The sequence below is a fragment of the Chionomys nivalis genome, chromosome 19 (genome assembly GCF_950005125.1).
Source record: "Chionomys nivalis chromosome 19, mChiNiv1.1, whole genome shotgun sequence".
Classification (NCBI taxonomy): Eukaryota; Metazoa; Chordata; class Mammalia; order Rodentia; family Cricetidae; genus Chionomys; species Chionomys nivalis.
Genome location: NC_080104.1, coordinates 39,081,669 through 39,106,939, shown reverse-complemented (window position 1 = coordinate 39,106,939; position 25,271 = coordinate 39,081,669). Strand labels below are relative to the sequence as shown.

At 41.8% G+C, this 25,271-nt stretch overlaps 2 protein-coding genes across 2 annotated transcripts; both read left to right on the top strand.

Moving 5' to 3' along the window:
* The first annotated feature begins 161 nt into the window (after positions 1-161).
* LOC130890394 (sperm motility kinase-like) lies at positions 162-1,652 on the top strand. Its single transcript, XM_057794325.1, has one exon. The coding sequence runs from the start codon at positions 162-164 to the stop codon at positions 1,650-1,652; it is 1,491 nt and encodes a 496-aa protein (XP_057650308.1).
* Positions 1,653-8,255: 6,603 nt separating this feature from the next.
* LOC130890393 (putative sperm motility kinase W) lies at positions 8,256-9,770 on the top strand. Its single transcript, XM_057794324.1, has one exon. It carries the CDS (start codon positions 8,256-8,258, stop codon positions 9,768-9,770), a length of 1,515 nt encoding a protein of 504 aa, XP_057650307.1.
* The last annotated feature ends 15,501 nt before the right edge of the window (positions 9,771-25,271 follow it).

The window sequence follows — 25,271 nt, the reverse complement described above, 5'->3', positions numbered from 1 at the left end:
TAGTATTTCTATGTCCTTGAAGTGCATCATTAGTTTTCTTTGGGAAATCTAAGATTTGATAACCATGGATTCATAGTGCTAGACCTGCATCTTAACGGTGGTTAAATTTTTGTTTCTAGCATTGCCTGCCAACAAGAGAAGTAGGTGGATTGAGACGACACATGATGGCCAGCCCCTGGGACGACAACATCCTTGACAAAGATTTCAAGATCTTAACACCTCTAGGTGTAGGTTCTTTCGGGGAGGTGAAGCTTGCCTGCCACATTCCCACCAAAACACAGGTTGCTGTTAAGATCCTTAGTAAAAAATGCAATACTCTGGATGAGATCAAGTCTGAAGTAAAGATCCTTGAGACTTTGGAACACAGTAACATCATTCATTTTTTTCACGTCGTTGACACACAATCAAAGACTTATATAATCATGGAGTATGTGGCTGGAAAGGATCTACAGATGTTCCTCAGTGAGGTTGGATGTTTAAAGGAGCAGGAGGCTAGACCCATCTTCCAACAGGTCGTATCAGCCGTGCACTTTCTCCACCAAAGACGCATTGCCCATCGCGATATTAAATTGGAGAATATCCTTATTGACGGAGATGGTAACGTTAAGCTTTGTGATTTTGGTATGGCAATTCAGCTCGCAGAGGGGCAGAAGTTGGAAGAACTCTGTGGGTCCTTGCTCTATATAGCTCCAGAGATGTTGGCAAGGAAACCGTATGATGGACTGGCTGTTGATATGTGGAGCTTAGGAGTCGTCCTATATGTAATGGTCACAGGACAATTTCCATACACAGAAGACACATTACATGGTATGCACAGGCTCATCACCAACACAAAGTATCCTGTCTTTGACCACTTGTCAAAACCCTGTCACATCACCATTGCACAATTACTCATGGTTCCCACTAAGAGGAGAATAACAATCTATCAACTTGTGAGAAGACCATGGCTGGACTCCGTAAAAACCCATACAACACCTACAACTAAAGAAATCCTTCCAAGGCTTGTAGAGACTATGTGCACCATGGGTTATAACTTGGAAGATATTTTTTCAACACTAAGATACAGGCAACCAAATAACGTAACAGCAACTTTTAATATTCTAAAACACAAATTGAGCTCTGAGGACAGTCATAAGCAAACTGAGCATCCGTGTTTAAAGAGCAGCCACATAGATGCTCAACACCCTCTATTCTCACTGAAGAGGAGAGCCAGTGAACCAGCCCTGGCAACAATTAGAGAAGCTGGGAAGAGACAATCAAAAAAAGAAGGTGTAGAAGGAAGATGCAAGAGTTGCCAAAGTCTTGTCAAGCTCAACAAATACTCATGCTTGGAGCTGAAGCCCTGTTCAGAAGTCACAGTCACAGAAGGAAATGTCCTGATGGCTAATGTCATTAAGTGTGGTAATGGGGACATTGGAGACAACATGAATTCTGTGGACATCTGGCCTGGTGATCTCTCCTTATTTGAATTACACTTGGATGGAAGACCCACATTGTTTCTGAACATGGACTTCTCGACAGAGGAACCTTCCATGGAACCCAATATTCCCAATGACCAGCCTGAGATCGAATCCACAACCTCTGCATCCAGGCCATTCAAGGGCTGGAAACGGATGAGGAATGAATTTCCCATGTACTCGATGCACTGTTGATCTGTGTCATGCCCATTCCAGACTGAGCTCTGCATCCTTTTTTATGCTCCAAAGAAAATGTGTTGAAAGTGTAATCGGTGATGGGCGCAATTGCTTTTGCCACCAAGATATTCCCTTTCATTGTATTTTAACTGTTATATTAATAAATATATTTTTCTAAATAACAAAAGTACAGTCTCCTATGGCACCTGTTATGCATCTCCACCCTAAAGTCAAAACCACACACACACACACAGAGAAATGCATGAATACAAACAACTGGGTGTCAGGGCCTGCAAGGAAAACAAACATAAACTCCAAGCCCTCCACATAGCGTTGGTTATAATTTATTTAGTATCATATTGTGTACAGACAAAGTCTCACATATACATATATGTCTATATTTCAGGTCTTACTTGCTATTCACTGCCCTCCCGACAAAATAACAGCTCCTTTCTCATATACACATCAGGGCCGACTATATACCTCACCTCTAACAATTTTATTCCCACTTGTAAACCCCATTCATTATTAAACTTTACTATATAACCCCCTGCCTGATTATCATGGTCACGATATTCACAAAAGGCAAGTGTCTCTTTCTTTTATATTTCTCTGCTTTTCATCTCAACCATACACTGGGATGGATAAGCATCACGTACTACACAGAAGTCCCTACACTACATTCAAATAGCTACAAGCAGATGACAGGGTAGGTGGCAATTCCTCCTGTGCATTCCCTCCAAACCAGCCACGGTCCTCTCATACAGAATGGGTTTAGCTCCTGCTAGGTACAAACTTTCCTATAACGAAACCACACTTAAGCTGGTGTTCATTAGTACACAGCATGCTGTTAGAGTTTCTGTTGCTGTGGAGTACACATTGACCACTTACAAAGGAAATTATTTAGCTAGATGACTAAGTAAAACTTCAGAGGTTTAATCTAGGATCATCCTTCACAGACATGGTGGCATGCAAGAAGACATGGTGCTGATGAAGGAGCTGAGAGTAGATGAGGATGCAAATTTTCATCCTACAGATACTGGGAAGTGGTGTAGTACACTGCACATGGCTTGAGTCTATGTGCCACCTCACAGCTCACCTCCAAAGTAATACACATCCAAAAACAAGGGCACAATTCTCCAACAAAGGCACACTTCCTAGTAACGCCACACCCTGGGATTTTTTCGAGGCTGGTTACATTCAAGCTACCACCTTTCGTCCCTGTGCCCTATAAACTTGTAGCAATATCATAACGCAAATTTCATTTTATGCAGCTTCAAATTGCCCCTTTGTATATCACAGTCACAACAATGTTTGAACTCAACGTTGACTGTCTACTCTGAGGAGGTTCATATAATATTTTAATTATAATCTGCTGGAAAATTAAAAAACAAAAGCCATTTTAAACACTTTCAACCTAAAATGTTAAAAGATATGCACTACTGTTCAAAAAGTAGGAAAGAGAACATAGTGAGGAGATACTAGACCAAAGCAAACTGGACCAAAAAAATCAGTGCTTACTTCAAAGTCTGCATCTTTAAGTCTGATGCCAAAATGCTCTTCCAATATCCAACTTTTTTCAGCTCATTGCTGGCAACATTCCATTTTAAATGATTTTTATAATATGGTCTTTTTCATTACACATAGCTATCCCTGTTCAAACTCCCTTCTCATTTCCTCACTCATTCTTCACTCTCTTCCGATTAAATAATAATGTGAAACCAAGGGAAAACATTTAGAGATCCTCCTGGATTTGGAAGCAGACAAGATTGCCAGGCAAAAGGTGGAAGCATGGGCATGGGATGTTGTAGGGAAAGAGGAGAGGGAGAGAGAGTAGGGAGAAGAAGAGGTTTGGGGAGAGCTTGGGGGAGTGGGATGGTTGAGATGGAGGAAGGAAGGATATGGGAGCAGAGAAGAAGATATCTTAATTAAGGGAGCCAATTTGGGGTTGGCAAGAGGCTTGGCTTTAGAGGGGTTCCCAGGTTTCCACGGGGATGTCTGCAGCTAGGACCCTGGGCAGTGGAGGTGAGGGTGCCTGAACTGACTTTGTCCCATAGTCAGACTGATGACTATCTTGAATATCACCACAGAATGTTCGTCTGGCGACAGATGGAGATAGAGACAGAGACCTCCATCCGAGCACTGGACTGAGCTCCCAAGGTTCAGTTGAAGAGCAGAAAGAGGGAGAATATGAGCAAGGAAGTTAGGACTGCAAGGGGTTGGTTTACCAGCTGAGACAGTGTGCTTGATCTAATGGGAGCTCACCAAAGCCAGCTGGACTGGGACTGAACGAACGTGGGAACAAACTGGACCCTCTGAATGTGGCTGACAGTTGGGACAGAATTAGAAGCCAATGATAATGGCACTGGGATTTTTCTCTACTTAATGTAGTGGCTTTTTGGGATCCTAGCCTAGTTAGATGCGTACCTTTCTAAGACAGGAAGGAGGGGGAGGACCTTGGACTTCCCACAGGGCAGGGTACCACCCTGCCCCCTCTTAGGATTGGAGGGTGAGAGGGATAGCGTTAGTGGGGGAGCATGAGTGAAATGGGAGAAGGGGAAATGTGGAAACTTTGAATGATATTATTTATAAAGCAAAAAAATTACCACAATTAAAAAAATGGAAAAAAAAGAGAGAGAGAACGAGCCTAGCGATCAAAACTATGATTGTGATACTCTCAGGAATAGCTGATATGAGATAGTGAGAGATCAGTGACTCTGGACTGATAGAATGGAACCTGTATAAAAGAAAATTAGAACCCCTGAATGTGATGGAGAGTTGTGAGGATTGGGCCACTGACTGTGGAACCAGCATTTATCCCTAGTGCTTTAACTGTCAACATACTGTTTTCACTTAGGTTGATGCTACACTAGAGTGAAAAACTTTGGGGCACTTTAGCATTACTGCACCCCCCTTCCTGGGAACCACTACCCTGGTAACCAACGCCATATGCACTGGAGTTTTGAGTACTTTCCATCCCCTCTCTAGTCTTCACAGTAGACCCAGAACCTGGACCTGGGGTGAGACGAGCTGCAGGTGTTGCTCCTTGTAATCGCCATAGCACTGATCAATTCGAGTTAGCTGGCCGTGGAATGAACTAGTCAAAATAGTTGACAAATGATTTCTGGACTCTCCCTTTGATTTTGTACTACCCCTCCCTGATTTTGTGCTTTTTCCTTTAAAAGGGCCTGTAGGAGTCAAAGAAGGGTTCCTTTTCCTCTCAAGGCTGAGGAATCTCTGCCACAGCAGCAGAATAAAAATTCTTCCTGCTATTGAATCAACCGTTCTGAGAGTGTCTCTTGGGGTGACCCCCTCTCTTGCTTCAAGAGAAGCAGCTACACTTGGCAGATAACCAATGGTTCTGGCATCCACAAAATCTTGGTGTACTCTAGGCAATACAGGTTTCAAGTTCACACCTTCACACAATTTCACTATAGGCTTCCATTGAGGGTCACTCTTGACAAATACCTGGCCTCATCTGCTTTCCTTAGGTGAAAGGCGAGATACTTAAATGCCATTCTTCTGCTTTTGATTTTAATGTCAGAACCATGTAGCTAAGGCTGCCAAGTTCTGTTACTAGCTGATTTAATTATACCTTCACCAATTTTCGGTTTCTCTTTGTTTCCTTCACTAACTTTGCTTGACTTCTCAGGAATTTGCTGTGGATACTGTGCTTGCCTAAATCTCAGAGATCCACCAGCCTATACCTTACTAGAGCTGGGATTAAACGTACGTACCACAGCTGCTGGCTCTCAGTTTTTCTTTAATTCTTTTTCACTAGTTGTTACCTTAACTGGGTTGATGTTGCCGTGACATCACCACTCCCTTTATTTCATATCTTAATGTGTTTTTCTCCTTAAACACAGGATCCAACTCCATGCAGGCTGACCAACTCTGATGCCATCAGGGCTTATTTTTTGATCCTACAGTCCAAACACTGAGGAGGAGTCGCCCAAGAGACCACCCATCACACCACAGCTTATGTGAAAGCATGAGGATTTTATTAATTTTTTCATCACAGGGTTCCTCAGCATTCGGGAAGCCGAGAGATCTTGAATAGCTGGTACAGGCTACTATTAATGGACATGCACACACATACACACAGAAGCAACAGGCTTGTTCTTTGACTATTATGATTTGCTTATTCGAAAGGCCTATTACCAATAATTGGCTGGAGAGCTGTTGTCAGATCAGATGAGGTAAGAGGTCATTTTGAGCGCATTTCCCAGGGACTGAATCAAAACATACGTGTATGGGTAATTGTTCAGGAACTGAGTACGTGTGAGTGTAGCTGTTAGGTCCTTGGCTCCTAGGGGAGGAGGGGAAACACTTTGGCACGGAGGCTGAGAAGGTTCAGAATTGTCAGAAATGGCTTCAGAATTGTATTTATATTGTATAAGATCCAATGCATTCAGTCCACACACACCAACAACTACTCCACAATCTGGTTTTGCAGAAGCAAGCAGATGTCATCTCTAAATAGGACAGGTCTTTTATCTACCTGGAGCTTGTAACTTGGAGGTGCTGTTGGTGCAGTAAGCACTGCCAGCTCTCCTGGGAGACTCACCTGGTGGGATTTAGGGACGGGGGTGAAGGTGGGACAGTGGTGCTGTCTCCACCTACAAGCCTAAAGGTAGAGCCTGGTAAACCTTAGAGAGGAAGGCCTGAAGGGAAGAGAGGTGGCTGGCAGCCCAGAATTCACAAGGAGACACTAATAATCCTCACCCCAAAGCCCTGTCAAAAATAGGATCCCATTTTCTGTGTGATATCTGAGATGAACCCCAGTGCTGATCTGGTATTTATCATCCATAAGAAACCAGAAACTGTCAAACAGTGGTGATTCTCACCTTTAATCTCAATATCCTTCAGGCAGAATCATCCACATCTGATTGTGAGTTCAAGGCTAACCTGGTTTACACATGGAGTTCCAGGACAACCAGGGCCGTTACACATATAAACCCTCTTACAACATCCAAAAAGTTAAAGGAACCATAGAGCCTAAAATCCAAAGAGCCGAAAATAAAAGTAATAGAAGAATGTAATAAAAAGAAAAAATAAAGTCTAATGACTAATTGCATTGTAAACCTGACTGGGCAGAAGAATATGCTGTGTGACACACTGCAGTTTTCTAAAGGCTAGGGCGGTGGGATAACCCACTAACATTTTAAAATTAAATCAGAAAGCACAGACAGCAAATGATGAAGGCTAAGCTCATTAATCTCAAGGTCAATAAAATGGAGGGAATTCTGCAATTGTGAGTGTTATTTTTGATTGCCAACATGACTACAACTGGAATGAACTACAAGTCAAAAATGGAGGGCACGCCTGTAATGGATCATTTTTGATTGGTTTGTTCTCAATCTCAAGGAGGGAAAGACACTCCTTTGATGATTGAATTTGGTGGGAAGACACACGCCTTTAATCCAGTTCATGATGCCGGAAGACACACCCTTAATTTCGGCCACGCCTTGTGCTGGAAGACTATATAAACACGCAGGAGGAGGCTTTGGCTCATTTGTCTCTGGCCCTCACCTTTTTCGCATCTTTATTCCTTCCTGGGTATAAGAACCAACTTCTTTGGGATTCCAGTAGATACTGAAGACGAGCCAAGAGAGAAAGCACTGTGGACTGAGCAACTCCTGAAATTTCTGAAGTTTCAGTTCATAGCCAGCCATTGTCGGATTCCCTGGACAGCAGCGTGTAAGTGATTCCCATAAATTCCAAGGGGGAGAGAGGTTCATAGTAATAGGTGCTCTGTTGTTTAGAGAACTCTGACTAATAAGTCAACAAGGCTCCACCACATGAAATTAACCAAATGGGCCCTAAACTGGTGCTCAAATGCCCAATTTTGTAGGGACCTGTCTCATTCAAACTACCACGGTGGTTTTCTTAGCACGAACTCAGGTTTTTTGAGCACTAAGTGACAATAAGCCAGTGCTGATTGGAAAGCTTTGGAAGTCATAAAGGCGACACTTGATAGGAAGTAAGTCAGTGCAGGATAGAGAATGTATACTGAAATGACATCAGCCACAAAACAACCCAGCTTTATAACACGATATTTCCAGCACCATGGCTTTATGTGTTTCTCTCAATAGCCACACTTGCTACGTATGTCTCATGTGTTTAAGGGGTTTTCTTTTATCATATTGCAATGTTCACACAAATCTAGGAATTTTTTTCATTCTTTCAAATTCCCTAGGTTTTAATATTTGAAGTATCCAGAAGGTATTATCTGGATTGTTATTTGGCTAGAACATTATCCCTTTTTACCTATAATTTAATTTGTATCTCTTAAACTTGATAAGATTGGCCAAAGATTTTCATTTGGTTCATTGTTGAAAATAATCAAATCATTATTTCTCTGATGTAAGTATATGTATTTGAATGGACACATCAGCGATTATCTCTTTCATCTTTACTGTGATTCATTGTTTACTGCTTTGAGGTTGGGTTCTTCTAGTATTTCTATGTCCTTGAAGTGCATCATTAGTTTTGTTTGGGAAATCTAAGATTTGATAACCATGGATTCATAGTGCTAGACCTGAATCGTAACGTTGATTAAATGTTTGTTTCTAGCATTGCCTGCCAACAAGAGAAGTAGGTGGATTGAGACGACACACGATGGCCAGCCCCTGGGACGACGACATCCTGGACAAAGAGTTCAAGATCTTAACACCTCTAGGCGTAGGTACTTTCAGGGAGGTGAAGCTTGCCTGCCACATTCCCACCAAAACACAGGTTGCTGTCAAGATCCTTAGGAAAAAAAGCAATACTGTGGATGAGATGAACTCTGAAGTAAAGATCCTTCAGACTTTGGAACACAGTAACATCATTCATTTTTTTCACGTCATTGACACACAGTCAAAGACTTATTTAATAATGGAGTATGTGGCTGGAAAGGATCTACAGATGTTCCTCAGTGAGGTTGGATGTTTAAAGGAGCAGGAGGCTAGACCCATCTTCCAACAGGTCGTATCAGCCGTGCACTTTCTCCACCAAAGACGCATTGCCCATCGCGATATTAAATTGGAGAATATCCTTATTGACGAAGATGGCAATGTCAAGCTTTGTGATTTTGGTTTGGCAATTCATCTTGCAAAGCGGCAAATGTTGAAGAAGGTCTGTGGTTCTTTACACTATATGGCTCCAGAGATGTTGGCAAGGAAACCTTATGATGGGCTGGCTGTTGACATGTGGAGCTTGGGAGTCCTCCTATATGTAATGGTCACAGGACAATTTCCATACACAGAGGACACATTACATGGTATGCACAGGCTCATTACTAAAACAAGGTATCCCATCCCCTTTGACTTGTCTAAACCCTGTTTTGTCATCATTGCACAATTACTTACGGTCCCCACCAACAGGAGAATAACAGTAAGTCAACTTGTGAAAAGACCATGGCTGGGCACCATTAAAAAACATACAGCACCTACAACTAAAGAAATCCTTCCAAGGCTTGTAGAGACTATGTGCACCATGGGTTATAACTTGGAAGATATTTTTTCATCACTAAGATACAGGCAACCAAATGAAGTAACAGCAACTTTTAATATTCTAAAACACAAATTGTGGTGTGAGATCAGTTTCCAGCAAACTGAACATCTGTGTTTAAAGAGCAGCCACATAGATGCTCATCACCCTCTATTCTCATTGAAGAGGAGAGCCAGTGAACCAGCCCTTGCCTCAAAAAGAGAAGCTGGGAAGAGACAATCTAAAGAAGAGGGTGTAGAAGGAAGACACAAGAAATGTCAAAGTCTTATCAAGCTCAATAAATACTCCTGCCTGGAGCTGAATCCCTGTTCAGACGTCACAGTCCCAGAAGGAGATGTCATGATGGCTAATGTTATCAAGTGTGCTACTGGGGACATTGGAGACAACATGAATTCTTTGGACAGCTCGCCTGGTGATCTCTCCTTATCTGAACCACCCTTGGATGGAAGACCCACATTGTTTCTGAACATGGACTTCTCGACACAGAAACTATCCCTGGAACCCAATATTCCCAATGACCAGCCTCAGATCGGATCCACAACCTCTGCATCCAGGCCATTCACGGGCTGGAAACGGATGAGGAAGCGAATTTCGCATGTTCTCGGTGCACTGTTGATCTGTGGCATGCCCATTCCAGACTGAACTCTGAATCCTTGTGTAAGCTTCAAAGAAAGAGATGATGTGATAGTGTAATCCGTAAGGGCCCCAATTGCTTAGGCCACCAAGATGTTCCCTTCCATTGTATTTTAACTCTGTTATATTAATAAATATATATTTCTAAATGACAAAAGTACAGTCTCATATGGCACCTGTTATGCATCTCCACCCTGAAGTCAAAACCACACACAAACACACAGAGAAATGCATGAACACAGACAACTGGGTGTCAGGGCCTGCAAGGTAAACAAACATAAACTACAAGCCCTCCACATAGCGTTGGTTCATGATTTATTTAGTATCATATTGTGTATAGGCAAAGTCTCGAATACACATATATGTCTATATTTCAGGTCTTATTTGCTATTCGCTGCCCTCACGACATAATAACAGCTCTTTTCTCATATACACATCAGGGCCGACTATATACCTCACCTCTAACAATTTTATGCCCACTTATATAAACCCCATTCCTTATTGAAATTTACTAAATAATCCCCTGCCTTATTATCATGGTCACGATATTCACAAAAGGCAAGTGTCTCTTTCTCTTATATTTCTCTTCTTTTCATCTCAACCATACACAGGGATGGATAAGTATCACATACTACACAGAAGTCCCTACACTACATTCAAATAACTACAAACAGATGACAGGGTAGGTGGCAATTCCTCCTGTGCATTCCCTCCAAACCAGCCACGGTCCTCTCATACAGAATGGGTTTAGCTCCTGTTAGGTACAAACTTTCCTATAACAAAACCACACATAAGCTTGTGTTCTTTAGCACACAGCATGTTGTTAGAGGTTCTGTTGCTGTGGAGTACACATTGACCACTTACAAAGGAAAATATTTAGCTAGATGACTAAGTAAAGCTTCAGAGGTTTAATCTAGGATCATCCTTCACAGACATGGTGGCATGCAAGAAGACATGGTGCTGATGAAGGAGCTGAGAGTGGATGAGGATGCAAATTTTCATCCTACAGATAATGGGAAGTGGTTTCGTACACTGCACATGGCTTGAGTCTATGTGCCACCTCACAGCTCACCTCCAAAGTGACACACGTCCAAAAACAAGGGCACAATTCTCCAACAAAGGCACACTTCCTAGTAACGCCACACCCTGGGATTTTTTCGAGGCTGGTTACATTCAAGCTACCCCCTTTAATCCCTGTGCCCTATAAACTTGTAGCAATATCATAACGCAAATTTCGTTTTATGCAGCCTCAAATTGCCCCTTTGTATATCACAGTCTCAACAATGTTTGAACTCAACGTTGAATGTCCACTCTGAGGAGGTTCATATAATATTTTAATTATAATCTGCTGGAAAATTGAAAAACAAAAGCCATTTTAAACACTTTCAACCTAAAATGTTAAAAGATATGTACTACTGTTCAAAAAGTAGGAAAGAGAACATAGTGAGGAGATACTAGACCAAAGCAAACTGGACCAAAAAAATCAGTGCTTACTCCAAAGTCTGCATCTTTAAGTCTGATGCCAAAACGCTTTTCTGATATCCAACTTTTTTTCAGCTCATTGCTGGCAACATACTTTCTTTTTTCCATTTTAAATGATTTTTATATGATCTTTTTCATTTCACATAGCTATCCCTGTTCAAACTCCCTTCTCATTTCCTGCCTCACCCATTCTTCACTCTCTTCCGATTAAATAATAATGTTAAACCAAGGGAAAACATTTAGAGATCCTCCTGGATTTGGAAGCAGACAAGATTGCCAGGCAAAAGGTGGAAGCATGGGCATTGGATGTTGTAGGGAAAGAGGAGAGGGAGAGAGAGTAGGGAGAAGAAGAGGTTTGGGGAGAGCTTGGGGGAGTGGGATGGTTGAGATGGAGGAAGGAAGGATATGGGAGCAGAGAAGAAGATATCTTAATTAAGGGAGCCAATTTGGGGTTGGCAAGAGGCTTGGCTTTAGAGGGGTTCCCAGGTTTCCACGGGGACGTCTGCAGCTAGGACCCTGGGCAGTGGAGGTGAGGGTGCCTGAACTGACTTTGTCCCATAGTCAGACTGATGACTATCTTGAATATCACCACAGAACGTTCGTCTGGCGACAGATGGAGATAGAGACAGAGACCTCCATCTGAGCACTGGACTGAGCTCCCAAGGTTCAGTTGAAGAGCAGAAAGAGGGAGAATATGAGCAAGGAAGTCAGGACTGCAAGGGGTTGGTTTACCAGCTGAGACAGTGTGCTTGATCTAATGGGAGCTCACCAAAGCAAGCTGGACTAGGACTGAATGAACGTGGGAACAAACTGGACCCTCTGAATGTGGCTGACAGTTGGGACAGAATTAGAAGCCAATGATAATGGCACTGGGATTTTTCTCTACTTAATGTAGTGGCTTTTTGGGATCCTAGCCTAGTTAGATGCATACCTTTCTAAGACAGGATGGAGGGGGAGGACCTTGGACTTCCCACAGGGCAGGGTACCACCCTGCCCCCTCTTAGGATTGGAGGGTGCGAGGGGTAGCGTTAGTGGGGGAGCATGAGTGAAATGGGAGAAGGGGGAAGATGTGGAAACTTTGAATGATATTATTTATAAAGCAAAAAAATTACCACAATTAAAAATGAATAAAAAAAGAGAGAGAGAGAGAACGAGCCTAGGGATCAAAACTATGATAGGTATACTCACAGGAATAGCTGATATGAGATAGTGAGAGATCAGTGACTGTGGACTGATAGAATGGAGCCTGTAAAAAACCAAATTAGAACGCCTGAATGTGATGAGAGTTGTGAGGATTGGGCCACTGACTGTGGAACCTGCATTTATCCCTAGTGCTTTAACTGTCAACATACTGTTTTCACTTAGGCTGATGCTACACTAGAGTGAAAAACTTTGGGGCACTTCAGCATTAGTGCACCCCCCTTCCTGGGAACCACTACCCTGGTAACCAACGCCATATGCACTGGAGTTTTGAGTACTTTCCATCCCCTCTGTAGTCTTCACAGTAGACCCAGAACCTGGACCTGAGGTGAGACGAGCTGCAGGTGTTGCTCCTTGTAATCGCCATAGCACTGATCAATTCGAGTTAGCTGGCCGTGGAATGAACTAGTCAAAATAGTTGACAAATGATTTCTGGACTCTCCCTTTGATTTTGTACTACCCCTCCCTGATTTTGTGCTTTTTCCTTTAAAAGGGCCTGTAGGAGTCAAAGAAGGGTTCCTTTTCCTCTCAAGGCTGAGGAATCTCTGCCACAGCAGCAGAATAAAAATTCTTCCTGCTATTGAATCAACCGTTCTGAGAGTGTCTCTTGGGGTGACCTCCTCCTTGGTGGGGCTTTAGGTCCCAACAAGAGAAGCAGCTACCCTTGGCAGATAACCAATGGTTCTGGCATCCACAAAATCTTGGTGTACTCTAGGCAATACAGGTTTCAAGTTCACACCTTTACACAATTTCACTATAGGCTTCCATTGAGGGTCACTCTTGACAAATACCTGGCCTCATCTGCTTTCCTTAGGTGAAAGGCGAGATACTTAAATGCCATTCTTCTGCTTTTGATTTTAATGTCAGAACCATGTAGCTAAGGCTGCCAAGTTCTGTTACTAGCTGATTTAATTATACCTTCACCAATTTTCGGTTTCTCTTTGTTTCCTTCACTAACTTTGCTTGACTCCTCAGGAATTTGCTGTGGATACTATGCTTGCCTAAATCTCAGAGATCCACCAGCCTATACCTTACTAGAGCTGGGATTAAACGTACGTACCACAGCTGCTGGCTCTCAGTTTTTCTTTAATTCTTTTTCACTAGTTGTTACCTTAACTGGGTTGATGTTGCCGTGACATCACCACTCCCTTTATTTCATATCTTAGTGTGTTTTTCTCCTTAAACACAAGATCCAACTTTATTCTACTGCCTTCCTGGTGCTCTTTTAACTTAAATTTTCTACATCTTTCGTATTTTCAATGCTCAGTTTGCCTCTTTTCATTATAAATACTACTTAGTGTCACTACAAACAACAGATTGACAGAGACTATACTATTTTTTTTTGTGAGATTTCCTCTGCCTTAAGGATCATTTCCAAACTTGCCACTTTATCCTTAGTCAGACTGTTCAGAAAAGGGTAAAACTCAGATATTTCTTCATGAATATGTCACAAGATTACTTAGGGAATATACTAATTTTATTCTCCTCTAAAACCTTTCAATGTTGTCACACACAGTTCAAATCCCACTCAGCACCACTGTCTTCCTTGCTCTTAATTGTATGCCCTAACTAGGAGCACTTAAACCTTTGAACTGTTTTTCTAATCCACAGTACCAAAGTCCATATTCCTTCATCAGAAACACAATCACACCCAACACAGAAAGACTCCAGTTCTCGGCATCAACTTTATATTAGTTATGGTTCTGTTGCTGAAAGAAACATCATGATAATTGTAACTCTAATAACGGAAATCATTTGATTTGGTGGCTTACACTCTCAGATGTTTAGTCCTTTGTCATGATGTTCAACACTGTACTGTGTAGACAGACATTCTACATACATGTGAATTCTTGGTTATAGGAAGTGAACTGATACACTAACAATGGTTTGTGCATATATGAGAGGTCAAGGCCTGCTTCCACAGTGGCACACTTCATCCAACAAGGCCATACCTACTCCACCTAATCCACATCTACAAATGCCTTTCCTATTATAGTATAAGAGGCTAATACTTCAAAATACCACAAATGATAACCTGACAAACAGATCAGGTCTTGGAAGGTAGAGAACTCCATAGACACACATGAAACATGCACACACATATGCGCACGCACACACACACACACACATACGGACACTTTTCTAGTTCTCTGGCATGTTCGGTACAAATATCCATGAACATGCATGCAATGTCACCAGGTACAAAACAACCAAGCTCTATAATAACAAGATACTTTGAGCCCCATAAATTTCTATGTCATTGAAAATCTGAGTGCTGAAAAATCCTTCCTTTCTAGGACAGATTCTTTTGATTGTTTGTTTGCTTGATGTTTGTGTTTTGAGACAGCGTTTCTCTGTATCTTTATAGTCTGCCAAGTAATTAGTTCATGTAGACTAGAGTTGTCTGGTCCTAACAAAGTGCCTTCTGCCTCTGCCTCCTGAGTGCTGGGATTAAAGGTGTGTGCCACCAGCACCTGACTAAAAATGATTCTAAACTGAGGCTTGATCACAGACATGATAAAATAACCAGGACTCCTTTGTGGTGTAGAAGGTGAGAAAAAAGAAAAAAAAAAACAATAAAACCACTGCTGGGTTTGAGAAGAGAAGATAGATTGGTTTCTTGTGGTGGAAATACAAAGAGGTGTTATAAATAATGTCAGATACTAGTCCATAAGAGGCACATCAACATTGATCACCTTTCAGAAAAAGAGGCTGCCTATAGATCAGGACAACATTTTCAATAACTCCATATCCAATAGTGGGAGAATATTCTCAATATATAAAACTCAATAACTAGATATAAAAAAAAAACAGTCAACCACATAAAAATGGATGAAACCAAAACCAGAGAATATTCAAAGAGGAAACTGAAATGAATGGAAAACAAAGACATTTTCGGAAGCCCTGCATGGCCGGTGGAAGCCCAAGCAGGCTGACCAACTCTGATGTCGTCAGGGCTTTTATTGTTTGATCCTACAGTCCAAACACCGAGGAGGAGTAGCCCCAGAGACTACCCCTCACACCACAGCTGATGGCTACTATTAATGGAGAAGGCCACAGAAGCAAGGGGGGTTGTTCTTTCACTATTATGATTTGCTTATTTGAAAGGGCCCATAATTTGTTGAAGGAGCTGCGGGCTATGTTCCTGCCACCCCAGCTCCCGGTAGCATGACTAGCTCATGCCCCAAAATAACGACACACAAACTATATTCTTTTAAACACTGCTTGGCCCTTTAGCTCTAGTCCTTACTGGCTAATTCTCATAAATCCGATCAACCCATCTCTAATAATCTATGTAGCACCAGTCTTACCGGGAAAGATTCAGCATGTCTGAACTGGCGGCTTGCTTCATTGCGTCTGCCCCTGAGAGGAGCTGCCCTGCATCTGAGCTCACTTCCTCTTCCTCCAAGCATTCTATTCTGTTTACTCCACCCACCTAAATGCTGGCCTATCAAATGGGCCAAGGCAGTTTCTTTATTACCCAATGACCTTCCTCCATCATTTCCCCTTTTTCTGTTTAAACAAAAAAAGAAAAAAAGGAAGGCTTTAACTTTAACATATCAAAATTACATATAACAAAACAGTTATCAAGCAAGAATTACAGTTACAATATTTACATCTATTTTATCTTTTATCATAACAAAGGAAAACGTTAACTCTAAGTAACCATTCTTCAACTCCATCAAAGACTCCAGAAAGATATAATATTACCTAAGCAAACAAGAAATAAGCAACTTCTAAATTCTAGAAATGACAGAGACATCTCGCTGCCTGTACAGTCACCCAAAGTTTCTCTGTACCATTGGGGCATCCATCTTCGGCCTACAGGCCCATAGTATTCAGAGAAATTTCCATGAAGCAGGAAATTTCAAAGTCAGTTCAGTCACTATCTGCTGTGTCCTGCAGAATGTCTTGCAGACTCCTTCATGAATCAGGAACCCCGAAAGATCATCTCACCTTTAGGCAAGTTCAACAGTCCTCTCTCTGTGGGTTCTCTGTGTCCAGTTTATGCAACAGTCCAGGCAAGAGCAGTTTCTTGCCCAAATGGCTATCAAACTCCATAAGGATCCTCTTCGATGCCCATCTTCCTCTTAAAGTAGATTGGTGGTACCAGGAGCAGAGTGTCTTATTGTCATGAAAAGTCTTAAGTTATTAAAACATTAAATAGCATATTCCGTAGTCTTTGAAAGATATGAAGAATGTCTATCTAAAATATATCTATGTACATCTAGAAAATCTTAACTAACATGACTATAAACTTGACTATTATAGATGATTATCCATTAACAACCTATATACATTACATTTTTACATGAACTACACAATCACAATACCTTAATCAAGATCAGAAATACATATACATATAAGAAGATTGACCTTAAATTTATATCAATAAACCAAGATTCATATCAATGCAAATTACTCACATCTATATATATCATCTCCCTCTTTAAATGTAAAAGAACATTTATAAACAATATTTGGGAACATGGACGCAGTTTTTTCTCTCCAAACTGCTTCCTGCTGAATGGGGCGCTGTTATTCAGGTCTTTTATGGGATAACCTGTCTGCTAGTTTCATCTCAGTTGGCAGTTGAGCGAAGCAATTTTTTAAGGGTGTTCACAGCAACCCTTCAGGAGGGCGTGGTCTATCATACCATATTGGGATCGAAGAAGCAATCCATAGAGTCTCATTCTCTGTGAAAACAAAAGAAGAATCTCTTTTCCAAAGTATCATATCCTTAGGTCCAAATTCTGAAGTCAAGGTATTTTCAAAATATCTATGTTGTATTAGTTCAGTAGCATTTATAAACAAATATCTTTTAGCAGCTGTTGCTCCTTCCTCAGCATTCAAACAATTCAAATAGAGCATAATAGCATATAGTATCAAGATTCTCATTGTATTTTCCATCTTTGTGCGGCTTTATTTTAACCTCTATTTTGTTTATTTTTACTTTTATTTTATATTCTCTGTGTATCTTTGTCCTGGAATAACTCTGTAGACCAGGCTGTCCTTGAACTCTCAGAGATCCCTCTGTCTCTGCCTCTCAGGCATTGGGATTAAAGGTGTGTACTCCCACACCTTGAAGTCACAGAGGTCAATCTCCCTCTGCCTCCCAAGTGTTGGGATTAAAGGTGTGTACTACCATACCCAACTACTCTCTTTCTTCCGTTTTTTTGTTTTGTTTTGTTTTGTACTTTAAGAATTTTAACTTATAGCCTGCATATATTTTTAACACACTGTAAATCATTTAAACATTTTCTTTGACTTTGAATCTTTCTTTAATGTATCTCTCTCCCTTTTTCTGACCACACGAGCCTTTAAATTACTGAGCAATGCAGATAGGACTAAAGCCATGGCTTTGCCAGCTAAATCCAGCCCATTCCTTAGCTTTCCAGCCTCAAGGCAGAGGTACCGGCTGTAGCCATGTTTATCACCACAAGTCTGTGGCGTTTCAAGGTCTTTGCCAACAAGCAAACTGCAGCATTACGTCCACAGACAACACTCAAGTCCTCTCTCTATAGTCGGCCCTCCTGCCTCAAACAGTCAGAGTTTGCCCTGGCAGGACAGACCAGAACGCCAGCATTTTAAAACAGCACAACTTTTTTTTCCTGCTACAGCCGAAAACAAACAAGCATTCAGTCAGCTTTTATCAGTACCATTTAAGTGTTTTGTGGCAGGGCCTCTTAATGAGCTACAGGGTTTTGCAGCTAAAGCTGAGTCAGGAAGCCTCTCTTAGATGAGAGTGCTTGCTTGCCTCTAGCAAGCAGGGTAGACCTGAGAAATTGCTGCTACCAGAAAACATGCTTTACTCTATTCTTTCCCAAGCTTTCTAAGGCTTTCTGTGGATATAGTCATCTACACATTGGGGGCCATTCTGTTGAAGGAGCTGCGGGCTGTGTTCCTGCTGCCCCAGCTCCCGTTCGATGGCTAGCTCATGCCCCAAAATAACGACACACAAACTGTATTCTTTTAAACACTGCTTGGCCCATTAGCTCTAGCCCTTACTGGCTAATTCTCATATCCCGATCAACCCATCTCTAATAATCTATGTAGCACCAGTCTTACCGGGAAAGATTCAGCATGTCTGACCTGGCGGCTTGCTTCATTGTGTCTGCCCCTGAGAGGAGCTGCCCTGCATCTGAGCTCACTTCCTCTTCCTCCAAGCATTCTATTCTGTTTACTCCACCCACCTAAGGACGGGCCAATCAAATGGGCCAAGTCAGTTTCTTTATTAGCCAATGACCATGCTCCATCAATAATTGGCTGGAGAACTGTTGCCAGATCAGATGAGGTGTGAGGTCATTTTGACCCCATTTCCCAGGGACTGAATCAAAACATACATGTATGGGTATTTGTTCAGGAACCGAGTCAACATCTTAAAGGTTGTCTTGCCCCAATTTCTGGAAACATATGTGCATACATAGCTGTTAGGTCCTTGGTTCCCAGGGGATGAGGGGAAGAACTATGGCACGGAGGCTGAGAATGTTCAGAGTTGTCAGAAATGGCTTCAGAATTGCCTTAAAGTTGTACAAGATACAATGCTTTCAGTCCACACACACCAACAACTACTCCACAATCTGATTTGGCAAAGGAGATGTCATCCCTAAATAGAACAGGTCTTTTATCTACCTGGAGCTTGTAACTTGGAGGTGCTGTGATTGCAGTAAGCACTGCCAACTCTCCTGGGAGACTCACCTGGGGGCTTTGGGGTCGGGGGTGAGGGTGGGACAGTGGTGCTGTCTCCACCTACCAGCTTAAAGGTAGATCCTGGCAAACCTTAGAGAGGAAGACCTCAAGGGAAGAGAGGGGGATGGCATCCTGGAATTCACAAAGAAGCTTTCATTGTCCTCACCCCAAAGCCCTGTCAAAAATAGGATCCCATTTTCTGTGTGATATCTGAGATGAACCCCAGTGCTGATCTGGTATTTATCATCCATAAGAAACCAGAAACTGTGAAACAGTGGTGGTTCTCACCTTTAATCCCAACATCCTTCAGGCAGAATCATCCACATCTGATTGTGAGTTCAAGGCTAACCTGGTTTACACACAGAGTTCCAGGACAACCAGGGCCATTTACATAAACCCTCTTACAAAATCCAAAAAGTAAAAGGAACCATAGAGCCTAAAATCCAAAGAGCCGAAAATGAAAGTAATAGAAGAATGTAATAAAAAGAAAAAAATAAAGTCTAATGACTAATTGCATTGTAAACCTGACTGGGCAAAAGAATATGCAGTGTGACACACTGCAGTTTTCTAAAGGCTAGGGCGGTGGGATAAACCACTAACATTTTCAAATTAAATCAGAAAGCACAGACAGCAAATGATGAAGGCTAAGCTCATTAATCTCAAGGTCAATTAAATGGAGGGAATTCTGCCATTGTGAGAGTTATTTTTGGTTGCCAACATGACTACAACTGGAATGAACTACAAGTCAAAAATAGAGGGCACACCTGTAATGGATCATTTTTGATTGGTTTGTTCTCAATCTCAAGAAGGCAAAGACATTCCTTTGATGATTGAATTTGGTGGGAAGACACACGCCTTTAATCCAGTTCATGGCGCCAGAAGATACACCCTTAATTTCGGCCACGCCTTGTGCTGGAAGACTATATAAACACGCAGGAGGAGGCTTTGGCTCATTTGTCTCTGGCTCTCACCTTGTTCGCATCTCTATTCCTTCCTGGGAATAAGAACCAACTTCTTTGGGATTCCAGTAAATACTGAAGACGAGCCAAGAGAGAAAGCACTGTGGACTGAGCAACTCCTGAAATTTTTGAAGTTTCAGTTCATAGCCAGCCATTGTCGGATTCCCTGGACAGCAGCCTGTAAGTGATTCCCATAAATTCCAAGAGGGAGAGAGGTTGATTGTACTGTTGTATAAGGTGCTCTGTTGTTTAGGGAACTCTGACTAATAAGTCACCAAGGCTCTACCACATGAAATTAACAAAATGGGCCCAAAACTGGTGCTCAAATGCCCAATATTGTAGGGACCTGTCTCATTCAAACTACCACAGTGGTTTTCTTAGCACGAACTCAGGTTTTTTGAGCAGTAAGTGACAATTAGCCAGTGCTGATTGGAAAGCTTTAGAAGTCATAAAGGCGACACTTGATAGGAAGTAAGTCAGTGCAGGATAGAGAATGTATACTGAAACGACATCAGCCACAAAACAACCCAGCTTTATAACACGATATTTCCAGCACCATGGCTTTATGTGTTTCTCTCAATAGCCACACTTGCTACGTATGTCTCATGTGTTTAAGGGTTTTTCTTTTATCATATTGCAATGTTCACACAAATCTAGGAATTTTTTTCATTCTTTCAAATTCCCTAGGTTTTAATATTTGAAGTATCCAGAAGATATTCTCTGGATTGTAATTTGGCTAGAACATTATCCCTTTTTACCTATAATTTAATTTGTATCTCTTATCACTTGATAAGACTGGCCAAAGATTTTCATTTAGTTCATTGTTGAAAATATTCAAATCATTATTTCTCTGATGTAAGTATTTGTATTTGCATGGACACATCAGCGATTCCCTCTTTAATCTTTATTGTGATTCATTGCCTACTGCTTTGAGGTTGGGTTCTTCTAGTATTTCTATGTCCTTGAAGTGCATCATTAGTTTTGTTTGGGAAATCTAAGATTTGATGACCATGGATTCATAGTGCTAGACCTGCATCTTAACGTTGATTAAATGTTTGTTTCTAGCATTGCCTGCCAACAAGAGAAGTAGGTGGATTGAGACGACGCATGATGGCCAGCCCCTGGGACGAAGACATCCTTGACAAAGAGTTCAAGATCTTAACACCTCTAGGTGTAGGTTCTTTCGGGGAGGTGAAGCTTGCCTGCCACATTCCCACCAAAACACAGGTTGCTGTCAAGATCCTCAGTAAAAAGAACAATACTCTGGATGAGATCAAGTCTGAAGTAAAGATCCTTGAGACTTTGGAACACAGTAACATCATTCATTTTTTTCACGTCATTGACACACAATCAAGAACTTATATAATCATGGAGTATGTGGCTGGAAAGGATCTACAGATGTTCCTCAGTGAGGTTGGATGTTTAAAGGAGCAGGAGGCTAGACCCATCTTCCAACAGGTCGTATCAGCCGTGCACTTTCTCCACCAAAGACGCATTGCCCATCGCGATATTAAATTGGAGAATATCCTTATTGACGGAGATGGCAATGTCAAGCTTTGTGATTTTGGTATGGCAATTCAGCTCGCAGAGGGGCAGAAGTTGGATGAACTCTGTGGTTCCTTGTTCTATATAGCTCCAGAGATGTTGGCAAGGAAACCTTATGATGGGCTGGCTGTTGATATGTGGAGCTTGGGAGTCATCCTATATGTAATGGTCACAGGACAATTTCCATACACAGAAGACACATTACATGGTATGCACAGGCTCATCACCAACACAAAGTATCCTGTCTTTGACCACTTGTCAAAACCCTGTCACATCACCATTGCACAATTACTCATGGTTCCCAACAACAGGAGAATAACAATATGTCAACTTGTGAGAGGACCATGGCTGGGCCCCATAAAAAAACATACAACACCTACAACTAAAGAAATCCTTCCAAGACTTGTAGAGACTATGTGCACCATGGGTTATAACTTGGAAGATATTTTTTCATCACTAAGATACAGGCAACCAAATAACGTAACAGCAACTTTTAATATTCTAAAACACAAATTGAGCTCTGAGGACACTTACAAGCAAACTGAGCATCCGTGTTTAAAGAGCAGCCACATAGATGCTCAACACCCTCTATTCTCATTGAAGAGGAGAGCGAGTGAACCAGCCCTTGCAACAATTAGAGAAGCTGGGAAGAGACAATCTAAAGAAGAGGCTGTAGAAGGAAGATGCAAGAGTTGCCAAAGTCTTATCATGCTCAACAAATACTTGTGCTTGGAGCTGAAGGCCTGTTCAGAAGTCACAGTCCCAGAAGGAGATGTCCTGATGGCTAATGTTATTAAGTGTGCTAATGGGGACATTGGAGACAACATGAATTCTGTGGACATCTGGCCTGGTGATCTCTCCTTATTTGTGGATGGAAGACCCACATTGTTTCTGAACATGGACTTCTTGACAGAGGAACCTTCCATGGAACCCAATATTCCCAATGACCAGCCTGAGATCGGATCCACAACCTCTGCATCCAGGCCATTCAAGGGCTGGAAACGGATGAGGAATGAATTTCCCATGTACTCGATGCACTGTTGATCTGTGTCATGCCCATTCCAGACTGAACTCTGAATCCTTTTTTATGCTCCAAAGAAAAAGAGTTGAAAGTGTAATCGGTGATGGGCGCAATTGCTTTTGCCACCAAGATATTCCCTTTCATTGTATTTTAACTGTTATATTAATAAATATATTTTTCTAAAAGACAAAAGTACAGTCTCCTATGGCACCTGTTATGCATCTCCACCCTGAAGTCAAAACCACACACAAACAGAGAAATGCATGAACACATACAACTGGGTGTCAGGGCCTGCAAGTTATACAAACATAAACTCCAAAACCTCCACATAGCTTTGGTTCATTGTAGTGGGAGCTTCGGGCTATGTTCCTGCTGCCTCAGATCCTGGCCGCCTGGCTAGCTTATGCCCCGAAATAACAACACACAAACTGTATTCTTTTAAACACTGCTTGGCCCGTTATATCTAGCCTCTTCTCGGCTAACTTTCGCACCTGGACTAGCCCATTTCTAATAAAGTGTGTGGCACCCCAAGGTATGCTTACCGGGAAGATTCTAGCCTATGTCCTTCCTGGGTCGGAGCTTCATCGCATCTGCCCCAGAGAACAGAGCTATCAAGCCTGAGCTCACTTCCTCTTCCTCCCAGCATTCTGTTCTGTTTACTCCACCCACCTATGTTCTAACCTATGAGGGCCAAGCAGTTTCCTTTATTTTTTAACCAATGAACTTCCTCCATCAGTTCAAGACTTTTTTAGTATCGTATTGTGTATAGACAAAGTCTCACATATACATATATGTCTATATTTCAGGTCTTACTTGCTATTCCCTGCCCTCCCCACAAAGCAACAGCTCCTTTCTCATATACACATCAGGGTCGACTATATGCCAAACCTCTAACAATTTTATGTCCACTTATATAAACCCCATTCATAAATAAACTTTACTATATAACCCCCTGCCTGATTATCATGGTCATGATATTCACAAAAGGCAAGTGTCTCTTTCTCTTATATTTCTCTTCTTTTCATCTCAGCCATACATTGGGATGGATAAGTATCACGTACTACACAGAAGTTCCTACACTACAATCAAATAACTACAAGTAGATAATAGGGTAGGTGGCAATTCCTCCTGTGCATTCTCTCCAAAAGAGCCACAGTCCTCTCATACAGAATGGGTTTAGCTCCTCTTAGGTACAAATTTTCCTATAACAAAACCACACATAAACTGGTGTTCTTTAGCACACAGCATGCTGTTAGAGTTTCTGTTGCTGTGGAGTACACATTGACCACTTACAAATAAAAATATTTAGCTAGATGGCTAATTAAAGCTTCAGAGGTTTAGTCTAGGATCATGCAGCCTAACCATGGTGGCATGCAAGAAGACATGGTGCTGATGAAGGAGCTGAGAGTGGATGAGGATGCAAATTTTCATCTTACAGATAATGGGAAGTGGTTTTGTACACTGCACATGGCTTGAGTCCATGTGCCACCTCAAAGCTCTGTCCACAGCGACACACATCCTAAAACAAGGGCACAATTCTCCAACAAAGGCACACTTCCTATTAATGCCACACCCTGAGATTTTATCGAGGCTGGTTACATTCAAGCCACCACCTTTCATTCCAGTGCCGTATAAACTTGTAGCAATATCATAATGCAAATTTCATTTTATGCAGCTTCAAATTCGCCCATTGTATACCACAGTCTCAACAATGTTTGAACTCAAAGTTGAATCCTCCTTTGAGGAGGTTCATACAATCTCTTAATTATACTCTGCTATAAAATTAAAAATCAAAAGCCATTTTCAACACTTACAACTTCTAATGGCAGACGATATGCACCTCTCTTCAAAAAGTAGGGAAGAGAACAGAGTGAAGAGATGCTAGACCAAAGCAAACTTGACCAAAAACATCAGTGCTTACTCCAAACTGTGCATTGTTAAGTCTCATACCAAAAAGCTCATCGTATATCCAACTCCTTTCAGCTCACTGCCTGTAACATACTTTTTTTTCCATTTTAAATGATTTTTATAATACATTTTCATTTCACATAGCTGCCAGTTCCTACTCCCTTCCCATTTCCTGCCCCACCCATTCTCCATTCCTCTCTCCATCTGAGTAATAATGCGAACACAAGGAGAAACATATTAGATCCTCCTGGAAATTGGAAGCAGACAAGATTCCCAGGCAATAGTTGGGAGTATGGGTGTGGTGTGGTATAGAGGAAGAGGAGAGGGAGTGAGAAAATGGAGAAACGGAGGGTTGGGGAGAGTTTGAGGAAGTGGGATGGTTGAGATGGAGGGAGTATGGATATGGGAGCAGGGAAGAAGATTTCTTAATTAAGGGAGCCAGTTTGGGGTTGGCAATAGGCTTGTCTTTAGGGTGGTTCCCAGGTGTCACTGGAATGTCCACAACTAAGACTTTGGGCAGTGGAGGAGACGGTGCCTGAATTGGCCTGGTCCTGTAGTCAGACTGATAACTATCACCACAGAAACTTCATCTGGGGACAGAAGGAGAAAGAGACAGAGACCTCCATGCGGGAACTGGACTGAGCTCCCAAGTTCCAGTTGAAAAGCAGAAAGAGAGAGAATATGAGGAAGGAAGTCAGGACCGCT

Coding starts and splice junctions, on each gene's coding strand:
- LOC130890394 (XM_057794325.1), top strand. CDS start 162: ATGATGGCCAGCCCCTGGGACGACAACATCCTTGACAAAGATTTCAAG.
- LOC130890393 (XM_057794324.1), top strand. CDS start 8,256: ATGGCCAGCCCCTGGGACGACGACATCCTGGACAAAGAGTTCAAGATC.